Raw genomic sequence first — 22,593 nt, forward strand, 5'->3', positions numbered from 1 at the left:
ACTACCCTACAGAAGACACTGCAGGTCTTTTGATCACAAATGAAAAGAACACTACTACAGTGGAGACCCTCTCTGGATCTGAAAAGTGTTAATGACCAAGAATACCAAAATCCATCCAACCTGATGTTGGGTAACCAAACTGAAACCTGAAACCATGATTTTGAGGAAAAATCGGCAAACCCTCTAAAGCTGAAGATACAAATCATCATTTTTGTGGAAAAAAATGGTAAAAACCTTTGAAACGATTTTTGTGGAAAAAAATCGAACAAAACCCTGAAACTTTGCATGGCAAGAACCAAAACACCACGTCGTAAGACACCAAACATCACGCGGTAAAACATTAGACATCATGCAGGAAAACACCAGACAACATCATGTGGTAAAATACCAGACATCACGTGGTAAAACAACAAACCTCACGCGGCAAAATAGCAAACATCACGTGGTAAAACAACACTCCCTGATTTTTGAGGAAAAATCAAGCAAAACACTCCCATGATTTTTTTGTGGAGAAAAATCAGAAAACCCACAAACAATTTTTCAGGAAAAAATCGTGAAAACCCTGGGACTTGTAAGATGAGGTTTGGCCTAAATCAATCTGATCAAGGCAACGATATTCAGATATCATGAACATGCACTGTTTCCAGGTGTTGTGGCAGCTGTTGAACTTTTGTCTGTGTTCCAACATGATGTTGGTCAAAGATGCCATCACGAAAATGGAGGTTGAACGAGGTCAACCTAGTGAAAGCATGAGACAGAAGAATCTGATTCAAAAATCAGAATAGAAGCAGCTGCACAAAAATTCTAAAACCTTGGAGGAGAATTCTGGCACGAATTCCAAGGCACGGATTTCGAGGTTTGGAAGAAACCTAGAAATTAAAAAATTTCTGCAAACTTAATACAGCATAAATAATGACCAAAAAAACAGCAAAAATCCCAACGTCCACAGAAATAGCAGAAATTGTGAACTGTTTTTAAATTCCAAGGCAAATTTGCTGGCACTAAATTCGAGGTGCGGAAAACGAGGCACCCAGAAAAATTTGAGACCAACCTAGAAAAGCTCTCGAAAAACCCACCAAGAATCTGAAAACAGAATGCACATCTGACGGCTCAAAAATCGAGGCACGAAAAATGATGCATCCAGAAAAATATGACAACGACCCAGTTGAGGTCTCGAAAAACCCACCAAGAATCTGCAAGCAAAATAAAATTTCGACTTGAACTAAAGGGTCAAAACCCTAGTCAAAAATTGCAGAACCCTAGGAAAATTTTCAATCTGCAAAAGAAACTCTAGGATGCAGGCCCGAAAATCTCCAGAACTCTAAAAAAAACATGAATTGCTGCCCAACACAGAAATTCGCCCACAAACCAGAAACCCTCAAAAAGCCTTCTAAAAAGCAAAATCGTTTTTTAATTAAAAAACAATAAAAAAAATCTAGAAAATATTCTAGAAAGAAGGGCATGAATTTTTATTAAAAAATTTGCCAAACTTTAAAGAATCCCATCGACCCGCTCTGATACCATGAAAAATAAATTGAATAAATGATTCAATAATCCGATTCTCTATTCAACAATATACAAATGTATATATAGAGATTACAAGACGATGCTCTAAATTAAGAACAAGTCGTTTAAAGTGAACTACCAAAAAGCTAAACGCTAAATAAAGCTTAAAAGCTAATTAACTAAAAAGAAAAAGCTAAATGCTAAATAAAGCTTAAAAGCTAATTAACTAAAAAGCTAAATGACCATTAAACAAGGAACTAAATATAGGTGATTAAAATATAATTAAATATTCTAATAGTAATCATCACTCCAATATTTTCTAATGTAATATTATATTGTTTTATTCAAATGCGCTCTTAGCTCTTTTCTTAATATTGTATTAGAGCAATCATCTATTCAAGGAAAGAAGTTGGGTTGCACAAAGACCAGTTGCTAGGATTTTTCGTGCAAAAAATTGTGGGTATTTTGCAAGTTGCATTAGAAATCATATAGACTCAAACTTGAAATTACATTTTTTTCTAGTTACTTGAAGATGCAAAACAATCTCATGGAAATCATGGGTATAGTTGGCTGGTTGCAATTTGTAGGATTGGGAGCTATAGTTGGCTGCTTGAATTATGTAGGTTAAAGTCACATTTTAGGGCAAGTGGGTGTTGGAAAAACTCATTAAAGGGCACAACAATCCCAGATTTTATAGTCTAAATGGGTTGTAGTTAATTGGTTAAGTTTTTGCGAGAAAATCTCCAAGTCGCAACTAGGCATTGTTCCATGGGGATGTGCCTCCCCTCCCAAAAAAAAGCTTGCGTCCCCGATACTGGGATGTTTGTGAGACTTGGGGACTTGGGGGAAACATTCCCCCACAACACCACCACCTCTACCACCTCCATCGTGGATGCCATCAGGTTGCTTATATGGCACATACCATTACATACTAATTCAAACCTCTAACTTCGTGAAAACTAGTTTGCCTTTCATGGGGCACTCATAGAGATGTTATATTCAGATTTTACCTTGAAGATTTCAATTCACCTCAATTTATATATCAACGCTACTGTTCTCTTGTCGTCCCCAAATTTAGGCCCTTGGCCCCCTTGTCCTCAAAGCTCGTCCCCGCATCCTTGCGTCCCCTCATCAAGAATTTCCTTGGAGCTATGCAACTAGAGCATATTGGTTGTATCTAAAGTTTCAAGTAAAAGTTTGCATTTAAATTTTAAAAAGGGTTTGTTGAGTAGAAGGGTTTCTTTTTTGTTCATTTTTCATTTTTTTGAGAATGGAAATTCTAGTAGATAAATATTCTTTCCTCAACTTCTATACTATTGGGACTCAATATAATGGAGCCAAATTTTGCTCGAGTGCCAACTCCATTATGTGTTTAGGCCTCATTTTACCCATCAGATATAATTATGTCTTTAAATGGGCATTCTTTTGTCAAAATTGCCTTAGTGTTGTTCTCCATCATACCCCATGTGCCTATAACGTGTTTAAAGTTACAAAAGGCTTAAAAGTTCTTGGTATGGAGGTAATTTTGTCCAAAATCCAAAGAGTATGTTGAAGTTGGAGTTTTAAACTTTATCTAACTTGCATGGTTTTCCTCAAAACCCTGCACTGCGACGGTCTCGACTAAGTCATCTTTTGGAGTTGTGGTGTTAGTCATCTTCTTGTCCACATCAGGTATGGCATATCTTTGATCTTCGATTCTTGGTCCTTTTCATTGTACTGTTTTTTGGAGTTGTGGTTTTGGTCTTTACTTTACTTGCTACCTTGTGGCATTGTATCCTAGGTATCCTTGATTGTTGACTTTGATGTTTCATTCTATCAATTTTGATTGGAGTTGGAGATGTGGGATTAACTCTAATGTGGTATCTATGACATGAGTTATATCCTCAACATTCCACACTATGTTATCATATTGGGTTTGTGATTTCAAATCTATCTTTATTTGCATGCCTTGTGTGATGAATTCCTCGACATCCTCAATCTTTACTTTCAGCATTTCCCTTCATAGACATTTTTAGAGTTAGTGATGCATAGATACCTTTATTTGTTTCTCTTGATCCTCCATCCCCAACAAGTAGTATGGGTTATGAGTTATCCTTGATCCCCGATCCTTGAAATTGTGAATTCATGCGTTTTGGGTTGTTCACTCCCACCTACTTGAGCTGCATTTCACCATTAATGACTAGATTTGATGTTGTAACTACTCCAAGGGGTTTTTCTACCCAGAATTTTGTTTTCATTGTAAATGCATGTATTCAAAAGTATTTCAAGTGATGGAGGAGGATGACCATGCTACCATTAATATGATGGTTGTTTCTTGATGTGAATGATTTCCACACAAGCTCCAATTTGCCATTTGAATGGATTTCATGGGATCTTAGCTTGTTCCACACATAGTGTTGATGACATCCTATTCTCCATTAGTTTCTAGTAGGATTCAATAGCCAAACAAAGTGCTGTATATACTAGTTCGTTTTGAAAAAAAAAAGGTTGGTCATTTCTCTATTTCCACATGAGTGCAAAGTTTAGTAAGATCTAGGGTTTTAATCCTTGCATGTCTAGTTGCCATTAGAGTAACTCATTTTGCAAATTACAAAGAGGTAGCTATCATGTAGTAGATGTTTGTAATTGAATGTCTCCTTGTGGATTTTTTAGGAAGAATTCTAAGTGGTGAAGTTTGACAAGTTATTATCTTCGTATTTTCTCTTGCCACAATTTTGTTGATGTAAATATAATATTGATTTGTTAAGTCATAAGTGCAGCAACACTTTTAATGTATTCTAGATGTTATTTGTAACGGTCTTTCCATTATTCCATATGGATTTTTGGATGTTTGGAGATGGATTATTAAGTTTGTCTAGTTATTGATATTGTATCCTTTTTATTATTTCTATGTGTTGTTTCTTTTGGTTCACTGTGATTTTGTAACTCAATATATGGTCTTTGGAAGTGTTGCCCTCCATGCACCCTTAATTGGACAATATCCTTAATCAGTAGTGTAGGAGTAGGAAATAGATTTGTATGCATTTCATGGTTCAACATTTTAATTAGGGAACATCTCCAACAAACCTTAAAGAATATCATTTTTGTTGGTGTTGGAATAAGCCACACCCGGACCGACGATGGACTGGTCCAAGAGGGGCCAGTAGCTTAGTGGTAGAGCACTCCAGCAGCATATAGAAGGTCCTAGGTTCGAGTCCTAGCTGGTCCATGTCTCAACATGGTATCAGAGCCAGGTCCAGGCTAGGAGCCCCCACACGAGAGGTGTGGCTTAAGGGGGGGTGTTGGTGTTGGAAATAAGCCACACCCGGACCGATGATGGACTGGTCCAAGAGGGGCCAGTAGCTCAGTGGTAGAGCACTCCAGCAATGTATGGAAGGTCCTAGGTTCGAGTCCTAGCTGGTCCATGTCTCAACAATTTTAAGAGAATCATATCTTACATCTCCACATCTCACAATCTTGCAATGACATGTTGATCAGCTCATTCTAGGGTTTAATCCTTGCATGTCTAGTTGCCATTAGAGTAACTCATTTTGCAAATTACAAAGAGGTAGCTATCTTGTAGTAGATGTTTGTAATTGAATGTCTCCTTGTTTATTTTTTAGGAAGAATCCTAAGTGGTGAAGTTTGACAAGTTATTATCTTAGGATTTTCTCTTGCCACATTTTTGTTGATGTAAATATAATATTGATTTGTTAAGTGCGGCAACACTTTTAATGTATTCTAGATGTTATTTGTAATGGTCTTTCCATTATTCCATATGGATTTTTGGATGTTTGGAGATGGATTATTAAGTATGTCCAGTTATTGATATTGTATCCTTTTTATTATTTCTATGTGTTGTTTCTTTTGGTTGACTGTGATTTTGTAACTCACTATAATGGTCTTTGAAAGTGTTGACCCTCCATGCACCCTTAATTGGACAATATCCTTAATCAGTGTTGTAGGAGTAGGAAATAGATTTGTATGCATTTCATTGTTCAACATTTTAATTAGGGAACATCTCCAACAAACCTTAAAGAATTTCATTTTAAGAGAATCATATCTTACATCTCCACATCTCGCAATGACGTGTTGATCGGCTTATTAGAGGTTATAGCTATGGGCTAGTCCTTAGTTTAGTGATAGCTTTTGGACCAGGCGTACATTGAGTACTATTGCAAGTTTGCATACCTTTAGTTGTGATTAAATCTGCCTACAGATTACCTCTAGGAACATCCTTCTGGGTCTGGCTAAGACCAAAGTGAAGGAGAGATTATACACTCTCAACAATTGGCTTGTCATCGCTCACCTTTTGTTGATAAGATGGTTTATCCACTTTTAGGAACAACATATCCCTGATATTGAAGTGGATGGTTCCCTCTAGAAGTGTGAGTAGCGATCTCATGACCCAATACACACCTAGAAAGTAAAAATCTGGATGCAACTAATGAACATGAATTTGTAGGGAATACTAAATGAGACTGATAAACCATTTACACATGCAAATAAATTAATAGATTCATAGAGTAGAGATGATAAAGCCATTGCCATTATTGGTCATGCTCTCTCCAATTTTGAGTTACATGATGTAGATTTGAAAAAAAATCATCCAAGGAAATCTGGGATAATGTGAATAAATTGTTTAGAGCAAAAGCTGTTAATGTAAAGTTTTCTCTAAAGCTTCAGCCATTCAGATTCAAGATGGATGACTGAGTCACTATGTCTAGCCACACGAGCAATGTGAGGTCTCTTATTAGACCATTAGTAGAAGTCAATGCCATGGTAGATGATGAGGATGCTAAAGCCATTTTGTTAAGCAATTTGCCTTCTAAATACAATAGTCTAATTTTTATTCTTAGTTAGATACATTTTCAAACATTAGAAGATATGATTTTAGCTCCCTTAGTTGAAGAAAAGAGAACATCTGCAAGAGATTCAGAAATTGATCTCCAACATGAGTGTGCATTATACTCAAGAAACAATTGTAGAAGATTAGGCATAAACAAAGGGGAGATTGAATGCTATTACTGCAGGATAAATGATCACACAGGTTGGAATTGTAGAATTCGAGCCAATGGTGTTCTCTAGGGAAATAAAAAACAAACTAAACGAGGCTAATATAGCTATTGTTGAAGATTCGGTGGTTGTTGATAGTGGTGAAGAAATCATCGATGAAGAATACATAAGAAGCTCACACTTCCAAGATAGGATGGGATCTAGTGTAGATGAAACTTCGCATGGATTGCTGATTAGTTAGTTTGGGTGTTTGTGGATTTTGGGATATACCCTTAAGAGGGTCACGAGACAACTTGATGGACCATTGCGGATGTAGGTCCATGTTGATATTGTCCAATATAAGAGATTTTGTAATTTGATAATTTGGGGAGTTGGAATTTTGGGAACGTAGGAATTCCTGTAGGGACCTCCTTTACAAGGGTTATGAGGTAGCTTGATGGCGTGCTACTTGATCCAAGAACTATTTACAAAGAGAAGCCTTTGAAGAATAGATGTTTATGATGTTTTTAGTTTTTTAGTCAGTGTATTAGCATGTTTTGTTTTTAGTACAATAAGCTGTAAGAGGGGTTGTTAGAATATAAAACCTACGTTTGGGAACAAAGTTATCTCGATGACTTAGTTTTGTGAAATAATGTTAGCTATTATTAGTATTTAGAATCTTGGACACATGTCATACCTTTAATTATCGGATGCATCTCACAAACTCCATTTAAGGAGATGAACCCCTTCTAAAATAATTTTATAATTTGTTACTTAAATGTGCTCTTAGTGCTTTTAGTAATAGTTCCAGCATATAAAAATAAATTAATATTAGACTTTTCAAAAGAAAATTCTCATTCCTTGACAGATCCAAGAATGAAAATATTGTTTGCAATACAATCTACTTAACAATTTAAAATATAATTGTATTGTTGGATCTAACATGTTTCTTGTTATTAAATCTTATAAATAAATCTATATTTTGTTTCAACAACACCTCTGCTTTGTGGACATCTGTAATGTATGGAAATAGGGGTTCATTAGTCTAATCATGCAAACTAGGAATCAAACCCAATCCCATCAATTACACCAGAGAACAACCAATTAGGCCTCAACTTCAAACTTATTGGTGAGAGTTGGGCACTTAATTGATTGATTTGAATTGGATGAGATGGATGCAAAGAACTAGGTTAATAGTGTAAAATTGACAATAAACAACATAAACAGGCAAATACAAAATTGACACGCAGACATCAAATATAGATCTGGAGATGGAAAGCAGAGAGGAACCTATGTTTGAAACCTGAGCTCGTAAGTGGATGTCAATGTCGCTAGGCGACCTTGACCTAAAGGCATGAGATGCAGATATCGGAAACAGTTTTGGAATCAGGATGTCACTTTGAGTATCTCCTTGAAATTTCATCTGAAAAGTGTTGGTCAATGTCGCTGGGTGACTTTGACCTAGGCTTTTTGTTTCTTCAAAATTTGGTTCTGTGTGTCTTAGTCTGCTCTTTTCAGATCTGCATTCGTTCTCTCTAGAATTGTCACCTGCACACACGAGGGAAAAATGTTGTTGGGATGATAGGGGTTTGCCTAGGTCAAACCTCGGGTTTGGAATTAACTCTATGATGAATGAAATAGAAAAGAGAGCGTGCCTTATGGGGCAGAGGCTTGATATGGAATTGAAATGCTTAATTGAAATTATTATACCTTCAATTGATGATGCAATGCTCTTAGGTTAAGTCCTCTATGTGTTGATGCAATAACATGATAAATCATTATAAATCCATCATAAAGTCATCATGAAAACATAATTGAAGATGCCTTGCTGTAGCTTGCTGATCCTTAGACTCAGAGCTGCTCTCGACGAACAATAATTGCTTTTGAATTGAAATGATAGCATAATGATGAGATGATGAAATGAATTAGGGGTGATGTCTTATATAGGGATCTCAAGGTAAATCACCTTTTGGTTGACTTAAAGTAATCATTTTTTTTGCATTGAAGATAGTTTTGGAAATGGCAAGATCGACATATGATCCTTCTGAAATTTTAGTCAATAAGTGTCAGTCAACGTTGCTTAGTGATGTTGGCCCGACAAAGTAGACCCAAATTTTTAGAGTCGTGAGATAATTGGACCTTTATACCAGAAATGTAATTTACATGAAAAATGACAATATTTAAGTGGGGGAAAAGGTGCACTGAAATTTAAAATGACATAGGGACTATAGAAGCATAAAATGAAATAAGATAAAGGGCACACTTAAAATAAGGGCCCCGAATAGTTTAGTGTTGATGTATTAAAGTAAAATATGACACATAATATTAAATCAACGATTAATTTAATGTAATAAAAGGTCCTATAATGCATAGAGGAATGAGAAAATTAGAATAAGTGCTAGGAGAGTGTGAAATTGAACTCCATAATTAAAGGAGTATAATTTACGATGCTACAACAACAAAATAAATGGGATACCTTAATCAAGCAAAATAGCTAGCTTTAACACTGCACACATAATCAATATAATGAAATATCATGGTATTTGCTTGAGTAAAACAAATGGATATTGCCCATAGTCAGCATACTCAGTCAAATTAAGTCTGGCTTTGAAATTTACATCAAATCCCTATTTATCCTTGGCATATAAAAATAAATCAATATTTATCTTTCCAAAAGAAAATTCTCATCCATGGTAAATCCAGTTTATGGAGATCAAAATAAAGAGTTTTGTAAGTATTGCACATGAAAATTAGTTTGCGAGACAAAGCATATCATAAATCAAAATATAATCGCATTGTTGGATCCAACATGCTTTCCATTACCAAATCTCAGGAATAAATATATTTATCTTTTCACAACACCTCTGCCTTATAAATATCAAAATGAATGGCATAATCAATCTGGAAAATATAGCTATATGATACACCATACGTAATCATTATAATCAATCAAATATAAAAGTATTTTGCCTGATTAAAAGAAGTGGATTTTATCCTGATCAAGCATACTCTGTCAAAACAAGTTTGATCCTGTTAATAATGTCCAATGCTTGGTGAAATATGCTGATTACTACCAAATACTTGTTGAGCATAATAGTATTCAAATAACATTAAAATTTTCATAGAGAAAAATGAAAGATATCTTTCATCCCATGACAAAGCCACTACATAAAATAAAAAGTAATGACATCAAAGTAGAAAAATATAGTTGAAATGCATTAGACTTCCATCAAAACAATCAATATGATGTTATTTGCCTATTTAATATGTATGCTATTACTAATTACATGGAAAGTTTGTTTTGATGTTTTTAACTGTTTGTGTCATAGAACAGGGAATATCTTTCCTACTTTTTCTGGAGAAAAAATATTATAAGTATTGCACATGAAATTTAGTTTGCGAGACAAAGCATATAATCGCATTGTTGGATCCAACATACTTTCCATTACCGAATCTCAGGAATAAATATATTTATCTTTTCACAACACCTCTGCCTTACAAATATCAAAATGAATGGCATAATCAATCTGGAAAATATAGCTATATGATACACCATATGCAATCATTATAATCAATCAGATATAAAAGCATTTGCCTGATTAAAAGAAGTGGATTTTATCCTGATCAAGCATACTCTGTTAAATCAAGTTTGATCCTGTTAATAATGTCCAATGCTTGGTGAAATATGCTGATTACTACCAAATACTTGTTGAGCATAATAGTATTCAAATAACATTAAAATTTTCATAGAGAAAAATGAAAGATATCTCTCATCCCATGACAAACTACATAAAATAAAAAGTAATGACATCAAAGTAGAAAAAAATAGTTGAAATGCATTAGACTTCCATCAAAACAATCAATATGATTTTATTTGTCTATTTAATATGTATGCTATTACTAATTACATGAAAAGTTTGTTTTGACGTTTTTAACTGGTTATGTCATAGAACAGGGAATATCTTTCCTACTTTTTCTGGAGAAAAATTGAATGTTTTTTTAATATTTTATTTGCCAAATGTTAGCTTGCTTACTGAGTATTGGGGCAGAACTGGTAAGTAATGTATGGATCAAACTTGCTTTGACTAAGTATGCTGTGTCTGGGTAGAATTGCTTCATTTCAGAGTCAAATATACAATGCTCCTCTAGTACTTTGTCATATTTGCGAGTCTGTTGATTTTGAATTGGTTGTCAACTATTGAAATTACAGCTACATTTGGGGGTCAAGCACTCCTTAGATTCAAGTCCTCATGACTTGGCTAGGCTTGATTTTAGGTTTGACCTGTCCCTAGCACTCAAAAGTTGCACCAATTTTCAAAGACTAGCTTATTTCACGTACTTAGTATGATAAAACTTGATCTTAGTCGTGGGATGCCTCTTAAACATTTAAACTCTTACTATCATAAATGGCAGGCTTGCTTGCTTCATGAGTTTTGTATGTAAAGATTTGATTTTGGGCTTGGCATACCTCCCCAATGTTTGAATGCTTGCCAACTTAGTGTAATGTTTGCTTATGTGATGTGATTTTAAGTCCACCATACCTTCCAAATATTCAAACCTCTCCAACTTAATGGAATGCTTACTTATTTCACAAGCTTAGTACACCTCTATAGGTTTTGAACTCTCACCAATGAATTCAATCCTAGAAGTTTCCCCATCCCATGTTTGTTCTTTGTAAAATTTTATACTTTTCAATTGGTGAAAATGTTTATGTTTAAACTTTAAATGAACCCTTCTTGATATAAAAAAGCCACTCATGTTTGTATTTAGATATGAACATAGGCCAATTGTTTAAATAAAAGCTGAGTTGCTATGTTCTTCACCAGGACCTCCGAGTTCTGGTCCAGTTCCCCCCGGGCTTGGGTTTGGGTCCAGTTCCCCCCGGGCTTGGGTTTGGGTCCAGTTCTCCCTATGTCCGGACAGGGCCTGACCGAAACCCTGTGGGTTCGTCCTCGCCGAACCTAGAAGAACCTGGGAAGAATTTCAACAGATTTTGCAGTATCCGTCAGGAATTTGGCGGAAAAGACAATTTTTGTTGACTTTTTTTTTTTTTGAATGCCAACAAAGCAAATTCGACCCCCCAACCCTAATATCGTGGTGTATTTACTGTTGTGCTATGCTATTTGAACTAAAACTTTAATATATGATGGTGTATTTACTATTTTGCTATGTCATTTGACTATTAGCATAGTAGTGTATTTTGAACTTAACTACTTGCTGCATATATGTATATGTTTTTTATTTTTATGTGTTTTTGTACTAATGAACTCAAAACGAACCCAAAACCCCAAAAATTCTTTTGGCCAAACTCGGGGATCCGAACCTGAACTGGAACCAGCAACTTAAAATAAAAGTAAATGAAATTTGCACATTGTATCATTAAATTTTAAAGATTTCTACAAATTTTCATGTTATGATATGTCAATTTCTTGGCAGATTCTGGGAGATGAAATTGGTAAAGGAGCTTATGGGCGTGTCTATAAAGGCTTGGACTTGGAGAATGGAGATTTTGTTGCAATCAAGCAGGTGTCTTTGGAAAATATTCCTCAAGAGGATCTTAACATCATCATGGTTTGTACATATAGAAATATCTTAGCCTGTTTGACACTTTGCAATATCTTTCATGGAAGAAGTAGATTCCGTATGCTCATTATTATTCAAAGTAAGAAATCACAACCACCTTATTTAGATATTCTAATTTGCAGAAGCTCTGGTATCTATAGTGTCTTCAGCCTTGTATTCTATGGGATAGCTGGTGATTTTTAATGTACTGAATGTAATAGGTTTGTGTCCAATCTAAGAAGTAGAGTTCATTTTTGCTGGTTAAGAACAATAATTGCCATGGAACATTTACTATATAGTTGGTTGATTTCATTGGGCCACTTGTCAATTTTGGAACTCAATCTTGTTAAAGATGCATCATATGTTGAATTCATTTTACAGTTTTTGGAGCATATGCAGAGCTGTGCTTATAAAAATCTGCAGATTTTTTTTCTCATCAGTCAATTTATTGACATATCTTTGTATTTTTTTCCATCATGCAATCATGGTGTCCTTTTGTTTCCTCTGTTAACAAGATTTTGTTGTTTGCAATAACTTTTATTTGCTTAGGAGGATGGAAACCCAATACCTCTCTTCAATGGTAAACTATGAGAAAAAACAAGTTATGCTGAATGCCCTTTCTCGAAACATATTTTAGGAGGCTTTTTTTTTTTTTGAATTAGGGAGCTATGAGATCTTGACGTTGGACAACATTTATGGAGATCAAGCTCCCCTATTAAACAATTTGGACGTCTTTTGTCTTTGAGTAGCAACACTTGTCTAAACTGGTCAACCCAGCCCAACAGACAGAGAGTAGGGTGGTAAGTAATTAATTAGCATGCAGAACATATGAAAATGCTGGTAATGTTATGCATAAAAGATATTTTGTCCATATTTAAATTGTCACGTGCATGACACCAAAGTGCATTTCAGGCTAAACTTTGCCTTTCATGATTGGACATCTCTTTTAAACAACTTTGTCCAGCAGTTCATGTTTGTGGAACAATTTTTAACTCAAAATGGCAATAAATTCATGTGATAGATGCCAAATGTTGAGCAGATGCACTTTTATGATTTAATTAAGTCGCACCATTGAAACTTTACTATTTTTAAATGAATTTATTCTAATGGTGCCTTCAATCATGAGCCTGGAATACCAAAAAATTTAATCACTTTGACCAGTCAAGTGCTACTAGTTTTGATTTGGCAGCAATGAAATAAAAATATGCTTGTGAATCAAACTGAAACTTCATAGAGGCTTGATCATTGCAAAATAACTCTAGAGCACGTGTCAAAGTTTTGAAAGTAACTTACTCTTGAAAAGCTGTTGTTTGCTCTATACCTAAATTTGTAATGGACGCTTGAGAAGGATTTCAAAGCTAACAACTTGCAACTACAAATATAAATCAATGACTTTGATTTGGTAAGTGATTTGATATTGGGAACATTTGTTACCGGGGATAAATGATATAAAGATTTAATACTTTTGACTCAAACAAGTTGATGTGACAGTGGGACTCAACACATGATATAACGTCGACATATAATGTGGAATAACAACTTATTGACACATGTTGATTCCAAAAGCATTCGAAATTTAAAATTTGCAGGGTCAAAAACTAGGCCAACAACTTAAGTTTTTCACCTCTTAATTAAAAATTTACTAATTATATCAATCATGCTTAATAGGTATTGTCTATGAGAAAAAAATTGTGATTTCCATGGTTCTTGCAATGTTTCAAATATGAGGTAGTGTTATATTGCTTTCAAGTTGTCTGAAACAATATTAATATATATCTCTATATCTGTAATGTCCCCATTTGGGATTTCCCTTAATTTAAACCTGAGACATCCATTCTAACCTCAAATTAGAATAGTAATATATTAATAAATATAATTTTATCAGAATTAGATATATTTTACTATAAAATTCTGAGATTATTTCGAATAATGGAACTTATCTTGATCAGCTTTCTGGATTTTGACAATTGAGGATATGTTATGACTGATAGAGTTAATGATACCAGCAGTTCTGAAGGTGTCATTCATTGATATGAGTATGCAATTTGTGTCTGTGACTGATTTTGTAATGGCAACTGTACTGTCGTGGTTTGTGTTATAGTTCTTTGTCACTATGCTATGTATATACTGTCATCCCTGACACCAGTCCACGTATTCATGCGATCTGGTTTACTGACTCTGTGCATGTAGAACCACCCAACTGGGCAATGATGGTGGTGTTCTTCTGGCTTTCTATCCATAAGTATATATAACTAATTTATGCCAAAGTGTGAATGAACAACTCAGTGTGTCTGGAATGATGGAGGGAACCTCCTTGTTATATGTTGTGTTTGGAATAATGAGCCTCTTGGTAGAGACACGTCCCATGCCTCTTTCTTTAAACAATTATGAATCGCATCCATTGGGACATTGCTAATCATTAGTTGATATTGTGACTGAATCATAATCATTAAATAAATTATCTAGTCATCGATATTTATTCTTGCCTTAGCCAATCTCATTATAATTGCTTACAACTGATTAGACAGGTGAATATTATAATGATGATTTATACGGTTTGTTTGAGTCATAACAATATCAGATTAGTCTAGTGTGAGGGGACAATCTCTGATACCAGTAGTATCTTATATTTAATTTAATAATTAACTTTATTTATTGTATAGGATGATTGCTATCCTATTATATATTGTTTTTTCTGAATTTATTTATTATTATATTTGTTTTCTAATTACATTGTTATTTTATCAATAATATAATATTGTAAAATTTTATATTATTATTTGATAAATATGAAAATGATATTAATAAATATAAGTTATATATTTATATTTTAATTGTATTATTATTTATTATTAAATTCTTTTTCAAAGTGGGGACATTACAATATCTATCCATCTTTAGATATAGATATATTTTGATATTGCTATATTCAAATGCAAACATAGTTGTCACTGCCGGTGGTGAAGGGATACAATTTGTATGAGCTAGGGACCCATTCTAGATGACAGTGGAAGCTTGTGAGAAGATCTATAGCATCTTTACAAGTACTTCAGCTCATATCTAAAGAATCTTTGCTTCATCTAATATTGTCATTTCACTATATCTAGTATCTACTATTGAATGGACTCCAATTGATTATACAGTTCATAGTTGAGGCGATATGCATTATATGAAAACACTTATTTGTTTTTGGAAATCTTTTATATGAAAACACTTATTTGTTCATAGTTGAGGTGATATGCCTCCCTAGAGTCAATGTCTAATGACAGGCATATGACTAGATTATTATAGTTTGCCGATGGCCTCTATTCACTAGGGCTTTGTTCTATTTTGTTCAATGGCCTGACCAAAATGGAGCAGAGCCAAGTGGGCAAGGAGATGGGGACAAGCATTTGACTAACTTAAGATCCATTTTTGTTGTTAAATAAATAAAAAATAAAAAATCATCATCTGAAATTTGTAAAATAATTTGTATCTACTTGGTATGATTTAATTGTGAGGGATCTATATGGTTGCTCACTCAAGAAAGCAACAAGTACTGAAAATGGTCAAATGACGGAAGAGAGACAATTACAAAAGATAGTCAAAACAATTGAAAAACAAACTATCACAATTGTCAAAACAGAATGGAAGATGGTTACAGACCAAACAACACCTCCTACACGTTTGGCTGGATCCACACTCCATCCATCCAAATTCACAACTGCGATCACCTATCAAATTCCTTGACCACTTGCAGAAGACGCAACCAAACAGGCCGAATTGAGAGCAGGGTGTGATGTCCCCACTTTGAAATAGAATTTGATAATAAACAATAAATAATAAAATTAAAATATTAAAAAAATTAAATTAAAATATAAAAGAATATAATTAAAATTTAATAAGTTAATGAATATTCAAAAGACATAAAATAAAAAGTTGTGACTCCCTCAAATATGAGATATAAAAGGGAGAAGAGAACTTCATTTGAGGGGGCATAATTTGGGAATGAGAAGTGCAGGTCTGATTTAAATAAGAAGTGCAGATCTGATTGAGAAGGTTGTGTCCCTTTCAAAGGGCAGAAATAATGAAGAGTTGCTTATGGTGAAAGGGCACGTTTCTTGCCAAAGGGCAAACATGACGAAGAGGTGTGACCTCTCCCTCATATTAAGAGATATAAAGGAAAGGAATCAAAAGCATCCAGTGAGATCACCATTGATCAGATCAGATCAGAATTGTTATTAAGTTACAGGCAGCAACATCCTTGTTCTTGGTGGTATGCATGGGGATGTGCTTAACATGTATACTTAATATATGCAGCCTAATAATATTATTATGCAGAATTGAGTACTAATATTAATAATATTAATATAGACTGCAATATGTATGACAGTGTTGACGTGTATTTTGTACACAATCAAACACAGAATAAAATACCCAAGGGTACCTTATCCTCTCTTGAGTAAAGCCTCTGAATGCTGAAGATATCGCAAAAAGGATCAATCAGGGTGACTTCAAGGTTCTTCGCTGTAGGATCTCTACGTGTGGATAAGCTCTTTGTGGTATGATGTGATTTGCTGGAATCACAAGGGGACTTACACTTGATGATTGAACGTCTGATTTGCTTTGAATATTGCTGGAACACAGGTTTTTACTAGCTTTGACTTGGGAAAAAAAAAGGAAAAAAGATGAGAGCGAGGAAAGGATCTAATCCTAACACTAAGAATGTAAGAGCAATGAATGATTTTTGATGAAATTCTAACTAAGTCTTGTTTTGACATCCCAAGACCATCTCCACAAGGTTAGTGCGATCTTCGAAGGAAAGCTTTATGATGTTCAAATCATCACTGCAGGCATAAACACCATTAGGCTGATGCATATCAATGAAGAAGCGATAATTGAAGTTAAGCTTAAGCTGAATGATTCCAGTTGACTACACAAGGCAAGTCTGCAATCAACAAACTGCTAGTAGTATGGATATACGAATTTCACCATCAATCAAGCACATGTCTTCCACTCATCTAATAACATGAAATCAAATATGAGAAGTATAGAGACCATGCAAATTGTCGAATCGACCCATAAATTTCACCATTTCTTCAATGAAGTTTTAAAAGTCTTTTACAACAACATCTTGGCAACAATCTTTGCCTTCTGTCTCTACTCTACTCTAATTGCTATTCTATCAACTAACTAATCACCTTCTAACTATTCTCTATTCACTAACTCCTCTCTAACTGCTTTCTATTGCCCTTTACAAATGAAATGCCAGGGCTTATATAGTGCCCTCAATACAATTCGATGGCTTAGATCAATTCGAGATCAATGGCCAAGATTTTACAATGAAAACTCTAATTAGGGTTTGTTACAACCATTACATAACATTTAATGCTTGACCAATGATAAAATTGTATTGCTTGGACACATGTCCTCTCTGGAAAATTCCACCAATGAGTAGCCGGGGTAGGTACATCGAAGTTTGTGCCATCTCCCATGAGTTAGGTACATTGAATCTGGACATGTTGAGGTGGACCACACTGACTGGAGAAGTGATGATTAGGATGCCACCTCGTCTGACACTTGTAACTTGGTAGATATTCAACTTGATGTTGTTGAGAAGCTAGCTTTAATTAATTCATCTGGAACTATCTGCTTCTTCAACAAACCCTTTGCTCTGACTTCTTTTGTCTATGATGTGCAGGATGATGATGTACCTCGCCTTGTAATGTTGGATTGGAAGAGTTCGCCCTTGATGATGTTAGTCCGAAGAAGGCCGTCCTTGTCAATGCTGGACTGGAGGAGGTCACCCTTGTCCTTGCTTGATCGTCCTTGATGAGAACCTGTCGACTTGTAGATCCTCCAGGCTTTGGAGTCGCCATCTTGATACCTACACAACATTTCACAATTAGTAATATATCTTGAAGTCTAGAAATTAAACTTAAAAGAAAGATTCAAGATTTTAATTAGGAAACTTCATGATAATTCTTGAGTTATCATTTCCTAATTAACCATGTAATACTTAGATTTTTCCAAAAAAATGTCTAAAAATCAAACCTTGAACAAGGGTGTTAAGATGATTTCACCATACCTCCTCTTGAGTATTAAACTCTAAGAAATGATGTAAAAAAAATAGATTTCGCTAGGCAAAGTGTAGATCAAAGCCTTCTCTTGAACAAATTGCGCCTCCTTTAGCTTGGAAAAGAATAAACTCCACTAGCCTCTTCAAAAATCTGGAAATTTGCCTTCAAATACCTTCAAAAAATCTGGAAATTATCCTCCAATCTAGCAAGAAATTCACCTCTCCAATAGCCTTCAAGATGAATTTCACCCCTTCAATCAGCTCTCCAAATTCGCACTTGAAAGGATGATTGAACGATTTGAATTGTGAAAAAACACCTCCAATATATAGAGCGCTCACCCCTTTGCTCCCTCTAGGCCGACTTGGCAAAAAGAGGTTAAAAATAAATAAATTTCAAAAAAAAAGGGGGGGCGACTTGGCAAAATAAGTGAAAATAAGGCCTTGTGCGCTCCACATTTAATTTTAATTTAATAAAAATTAATTTTAGATGCCTCCAAGGGAATTTTTATTAATTTCAAGGCTTAAAAATTAATTTATTAAATTCAAAATGCCTTAATTTAATGTGAATTTGATTCAAAATCTCCAAAGGGCTCAAAATTAGCAAATTTGGTGAATTCGTTAAGAATTTCAACACTCAAGCAATGTAGAAAATGAAGGATATCACAAATTTCGCCCTGGGCCCTTGGTGAAGGCTAGAAGCGATTTTTTATTTTGTGACTAAAATCCTCAATTTTCAAAGGCAATATAATATTCATCAAGTTTCTTGGGGTCCTTTTGCCTCATCTCATCCTTGCCTTAGCACAATTTTGAAGAAAAGTTGTAGTTTTTTGGAAAAATCGCTCTGGGCCTTCAGTGAGGGTCAGGAGCGCTTTTGCAAATTTAAGCTTGTCCATGCCTTGTTGTTTCTCCAAATTATCTTCAATGGATAGAACACACCCTCTTCCATTTATTTTAATCACAAAACTTGTTTTGTCCTTGCAAGAAAATTGTACTTTTAGAATCTAGCTCCGGACCTTTAGTGAGGGTCAGGAGCGCTTTTGCAAATTTAAGCTATTTTCTCTCACCTTTCCCTTTGAAATCACCTTGATAAGGAAGAACTTTCCTTTTTCATGCTATGAATAAATCTTTAAGTGATAAAATAATGCGTCTTTCAAGAAAATGGCTCTGGACCTTCAGTAAGGGTCAGGAGCGCCCTTTGTTTTTTGGGTTGATTTCCTCCTTTGTTGACCACTCAAATTATATTCAACGGATAGAACATGCTTTCCTTGATCTCTTCCAATCATAAAATCACTTTGATCTTGCAAGAACAATGCAAATTTGAAAATCAAGCTCCGGACCTTCAGTGAGGGTCAGGAGCGCTTTTTGCCATCATGATCAAATTGTTTCACTTTTCATCTCGAAATTCCTTGGCTAAGGAAGATGTTATCTTGTTTCATGCTATGAATAAATTCTCATGTCCAAAAAGGTCACAAGATGGTACATATAAAGAAAATCGCTCTGGACCTTCAGTGAGGGTCAGGAGCGATTTTGATTTGTTGCCCAAAATTCATCATCTTTAATGCCTTCCAACCTTCAATTTGCATCAAGTGAAGTCTAATCTTCTCTCCAGGAGACCCTGCACAAAACAAGTTAGCCAAAATTAGTGCTAAAATAAACTTAAATAAGATTTTTGCCTTGGACCCTTAGCAAGGGTCAAGAGCGATTTTTACAATCTAGGCTAAATTGCTCAATCTTTTAGTTTCAAATCACTTCACAAGGCAAGGTGAGATCATTTTCAAGGCCAGGAACAAGGTTTCAAATTCAAACGTGTTGGCATATGATGTCTACAATGAATTTCGCTCTGGATCCTCAACAAGGGTCAGGAGCGAAATTCCTAATCTTGGCCAAAATTCTTCATTTACTCATTTTTCATCCAAACAAGTGTTTTGTCCTCAAAGATGCCTTGCAAGTCAAAATTTGGTAGAATAAGGCCAGGAATGAGTCCTAGGTTGATTTTCGCCTTGGACCCTTTGGAAGGGTCAGGGGCGAGATTCGCATTGGACCTCTTGAGAGGGTCAAGAGCGAAATTCACTTTGGATCCTCAGCAAGGGTCAGGAGCGAAATTTGACTTTTTGAACTCTCCGACAGGATAATTTTATGGAATATAACATTTAAGTATAAGTGACTTATACTTTAAGTTATATTCCATATATACTTTCAGGATGTTTGAGAGTGGTTTCAGACCTCCAGGAGTTATATTGCAAAATCTAGTTTTTTGAGGTTTTTCAGTTTCCAGACTTAGCCAAATTTCAGGATCAGGACTTTCAGACTTAGCCAAATTTCAGGATCAGGACTTTCCAGACTTCATCACTTATCAACTTGACCTAACTCAAGCAAAACCTGCTATCCAGGTGATCCCCTTGGCGACACTCAAAATGCAAAGGCTAACTGACAAAACCCTAAAAGACCTAGAAAACAAACCCTAAAAAGCAAAAAGCAGGGGTCCCCATTTGCAATGGGGTGATGTGTGAAAACGTCACAACAGACAGTCATACTTAATATACATTCATAATAATTGAAAGACAATATTTTCACAGTCTAAGTACTTAATCTAATCTGATTCTTCAAATCCCCAAGGGAGATGGGTGCTGTTAGGGAGAGGCAGAGTAAATCCACTCCAAGATGTAAGAGCCCTGAGGACGAAAGGACTGAGGTTCCTGACGTGTGGGCTGAATTAGGTAGGTGGTGTCATAGTGCCCTAGACAAGCCAATGCCCTCTTCTGGGATTGAGAATTAGAAGAGTTTGGAATTAGGACTGGAGCGATGACAATATTAAGTTGTATTATGAGCAACTTTAATTATCTATTTGTTAATAATACATGTTGCTCTTTGGGAATTGACAGCCTATAAATAGGGGACATTACACAGGGAATTTCACACCTAAAACATTTCCATCCACCTCTTTGCTAACATGGCTTTCCATCCAACCAAGTAGTTAGAGTGAGTGAAACAGTAGAGACCTATATGCAACTCTGGGAATGAAGTCACCATGAGATTTTCAACCACTGTGCACATGCCTAGGCAAAAGGATTTAAGGTCTTTAAATTCCCAAAATGTCAAAATTCACCAAACAAACAGCCCCTAAAGAAGCCGTGGGTTTCACGTCATCTAGCACTGTAGAAGCTCCTCAAACACCTTGGAAGACACCATAGCCACAAATTGAGCAAGAAGGAACAAATATAGAAGCCATCGTTGGTGCTTTAGCACAGAGACATCAAACTCCAACTTAGCAATAAAATCTAACTTGATTGAGCCTTTGATTTGGGAGGTCTAGAGTCATTAATGCTAGTTGAGCCCTACTTACCCTTAACAAAGTTGAGGGCTGCATCATTTGATCAGTAGAAAATAGAGTAGAGACATTAATTAAAGATGTTCCTCTCAAAAAGGGATCCCTAGGTTTTTGAAAATGATTTTGACAAATATAGCAACAAAACTGTAAGCTGCACCAACCAAAACCTACTAAATGAAGTCTTGCACACACCAAAACAACCACAAAATACCTAGAAAAATGTAATTTAAGAGCTAGGAAAAGAACACCATAATTAGAGTTACACCTAGAAGCAAGGCATTGCAATTTGTAGGGTTACATCAGGCAATCATATGCCAACACAGCAACAATATACACTAGTCACCATCTCTTCACACCAATCAAAATAATATCATCTTCATAACAAAACTGTCTTGGGAAGAGCAACCTAATAAACTATGCCTTAATATTGCAAACTAGGGCAAGGTCACTCATCACATTTATGGGGGTTCAAAATTAAGCAATTTTTCTAGTCTTGGCCAAGAATAAACACGTCCAGTAAAAAGAGGCAAGAATGTAACCCCAATAAGCTTGCATGGGTAGCGGAGTTGGCTTGGGCCGTAGGTTTGCTCCCCATTGGTCTCAGGTTTGACTCTGAGGCCCGGAATCACCCGATGCACTTGGCTTGCGGGCGGCTTGGTACATCCCCAGTGGATTAGTCTCGCCTCAGCTCGCCCCTTCCTGAACCCCAACTTTGCAATATGTAAGACCAAGGTAAGGCGGGTTGGGCACTGGGCTGGGTCGCGGGGATATCACTGGCGCAACAAAAAAAAAAAAGAGCCAAGAATGGCTCTTAATCAACACCGACTTAGTAAGAAAATTTTCCACAGAGTTCAATTCTTGAAAACAATGAGAAAACTAAACTTCGTCAAATGAATTACATGGGGCCAGTGACTCATCCAAAAATTTATGAATCTTTCAGTCAGGACAAACACCCTTATAAAGACCATTGATCACATTCATGGAATCTACGTCCACCCTTAATCTCTTATTTTACTTGTTACCTAAAAAAAGGTAACCACCATGCACAAACTGACCTTTCAAGTTCCAAATCATCACACCAGCCCCAACCAAACCACAGTTCCGCTAGGATTCTCCATCAAAATTAAGTTTGAGGAAGCCATCTGGCATTTACAACCAAACCAGA

The 22,593-nt window shown here is 35.5% G+C and overlaps 1 protein-coding gene across 3 annotated transcripts in view; it reads left to right on the forward strand.

The window, feature by feature from the left end:
• The window catches only part of LOC131060528 (MAP3K epsilon protein kinase 1), a 138,521-nt gene that overhangs the window by 17,519 nt on the left and 98,409 nt on the right, over window positions 1-22,593 (forward strand). For all 3 annotated transcript variants that reach the window (XM_057993774.2, XM_057993775.2, XM_057993776.2), the window contains exon 2: window positions 11,917-12,051. In XM_057993774.2, coding sequence (XP_057849757.2) covers window positions 11,917-12,051 — 135 coding nt within the window. The remainder of the gene's footprint in view (window positions 1-11,916; window positions 12,052-22,593) is intronic.

The sequence above is a fragment of the Cryptomeria japonica genome, chromosome 2 (genome assembly GCF_030272615.1).
Source record: "Cryptomeria japonica chromosome 2, Sugi_1.0, whole genome shotgun sequence".
NCBI lineage: Eukaryota > Viridiplantae > Streptophyta > Pinopsida > Cupressales > Cupressaceae > Cryptomeria > Cryptomeria japonica.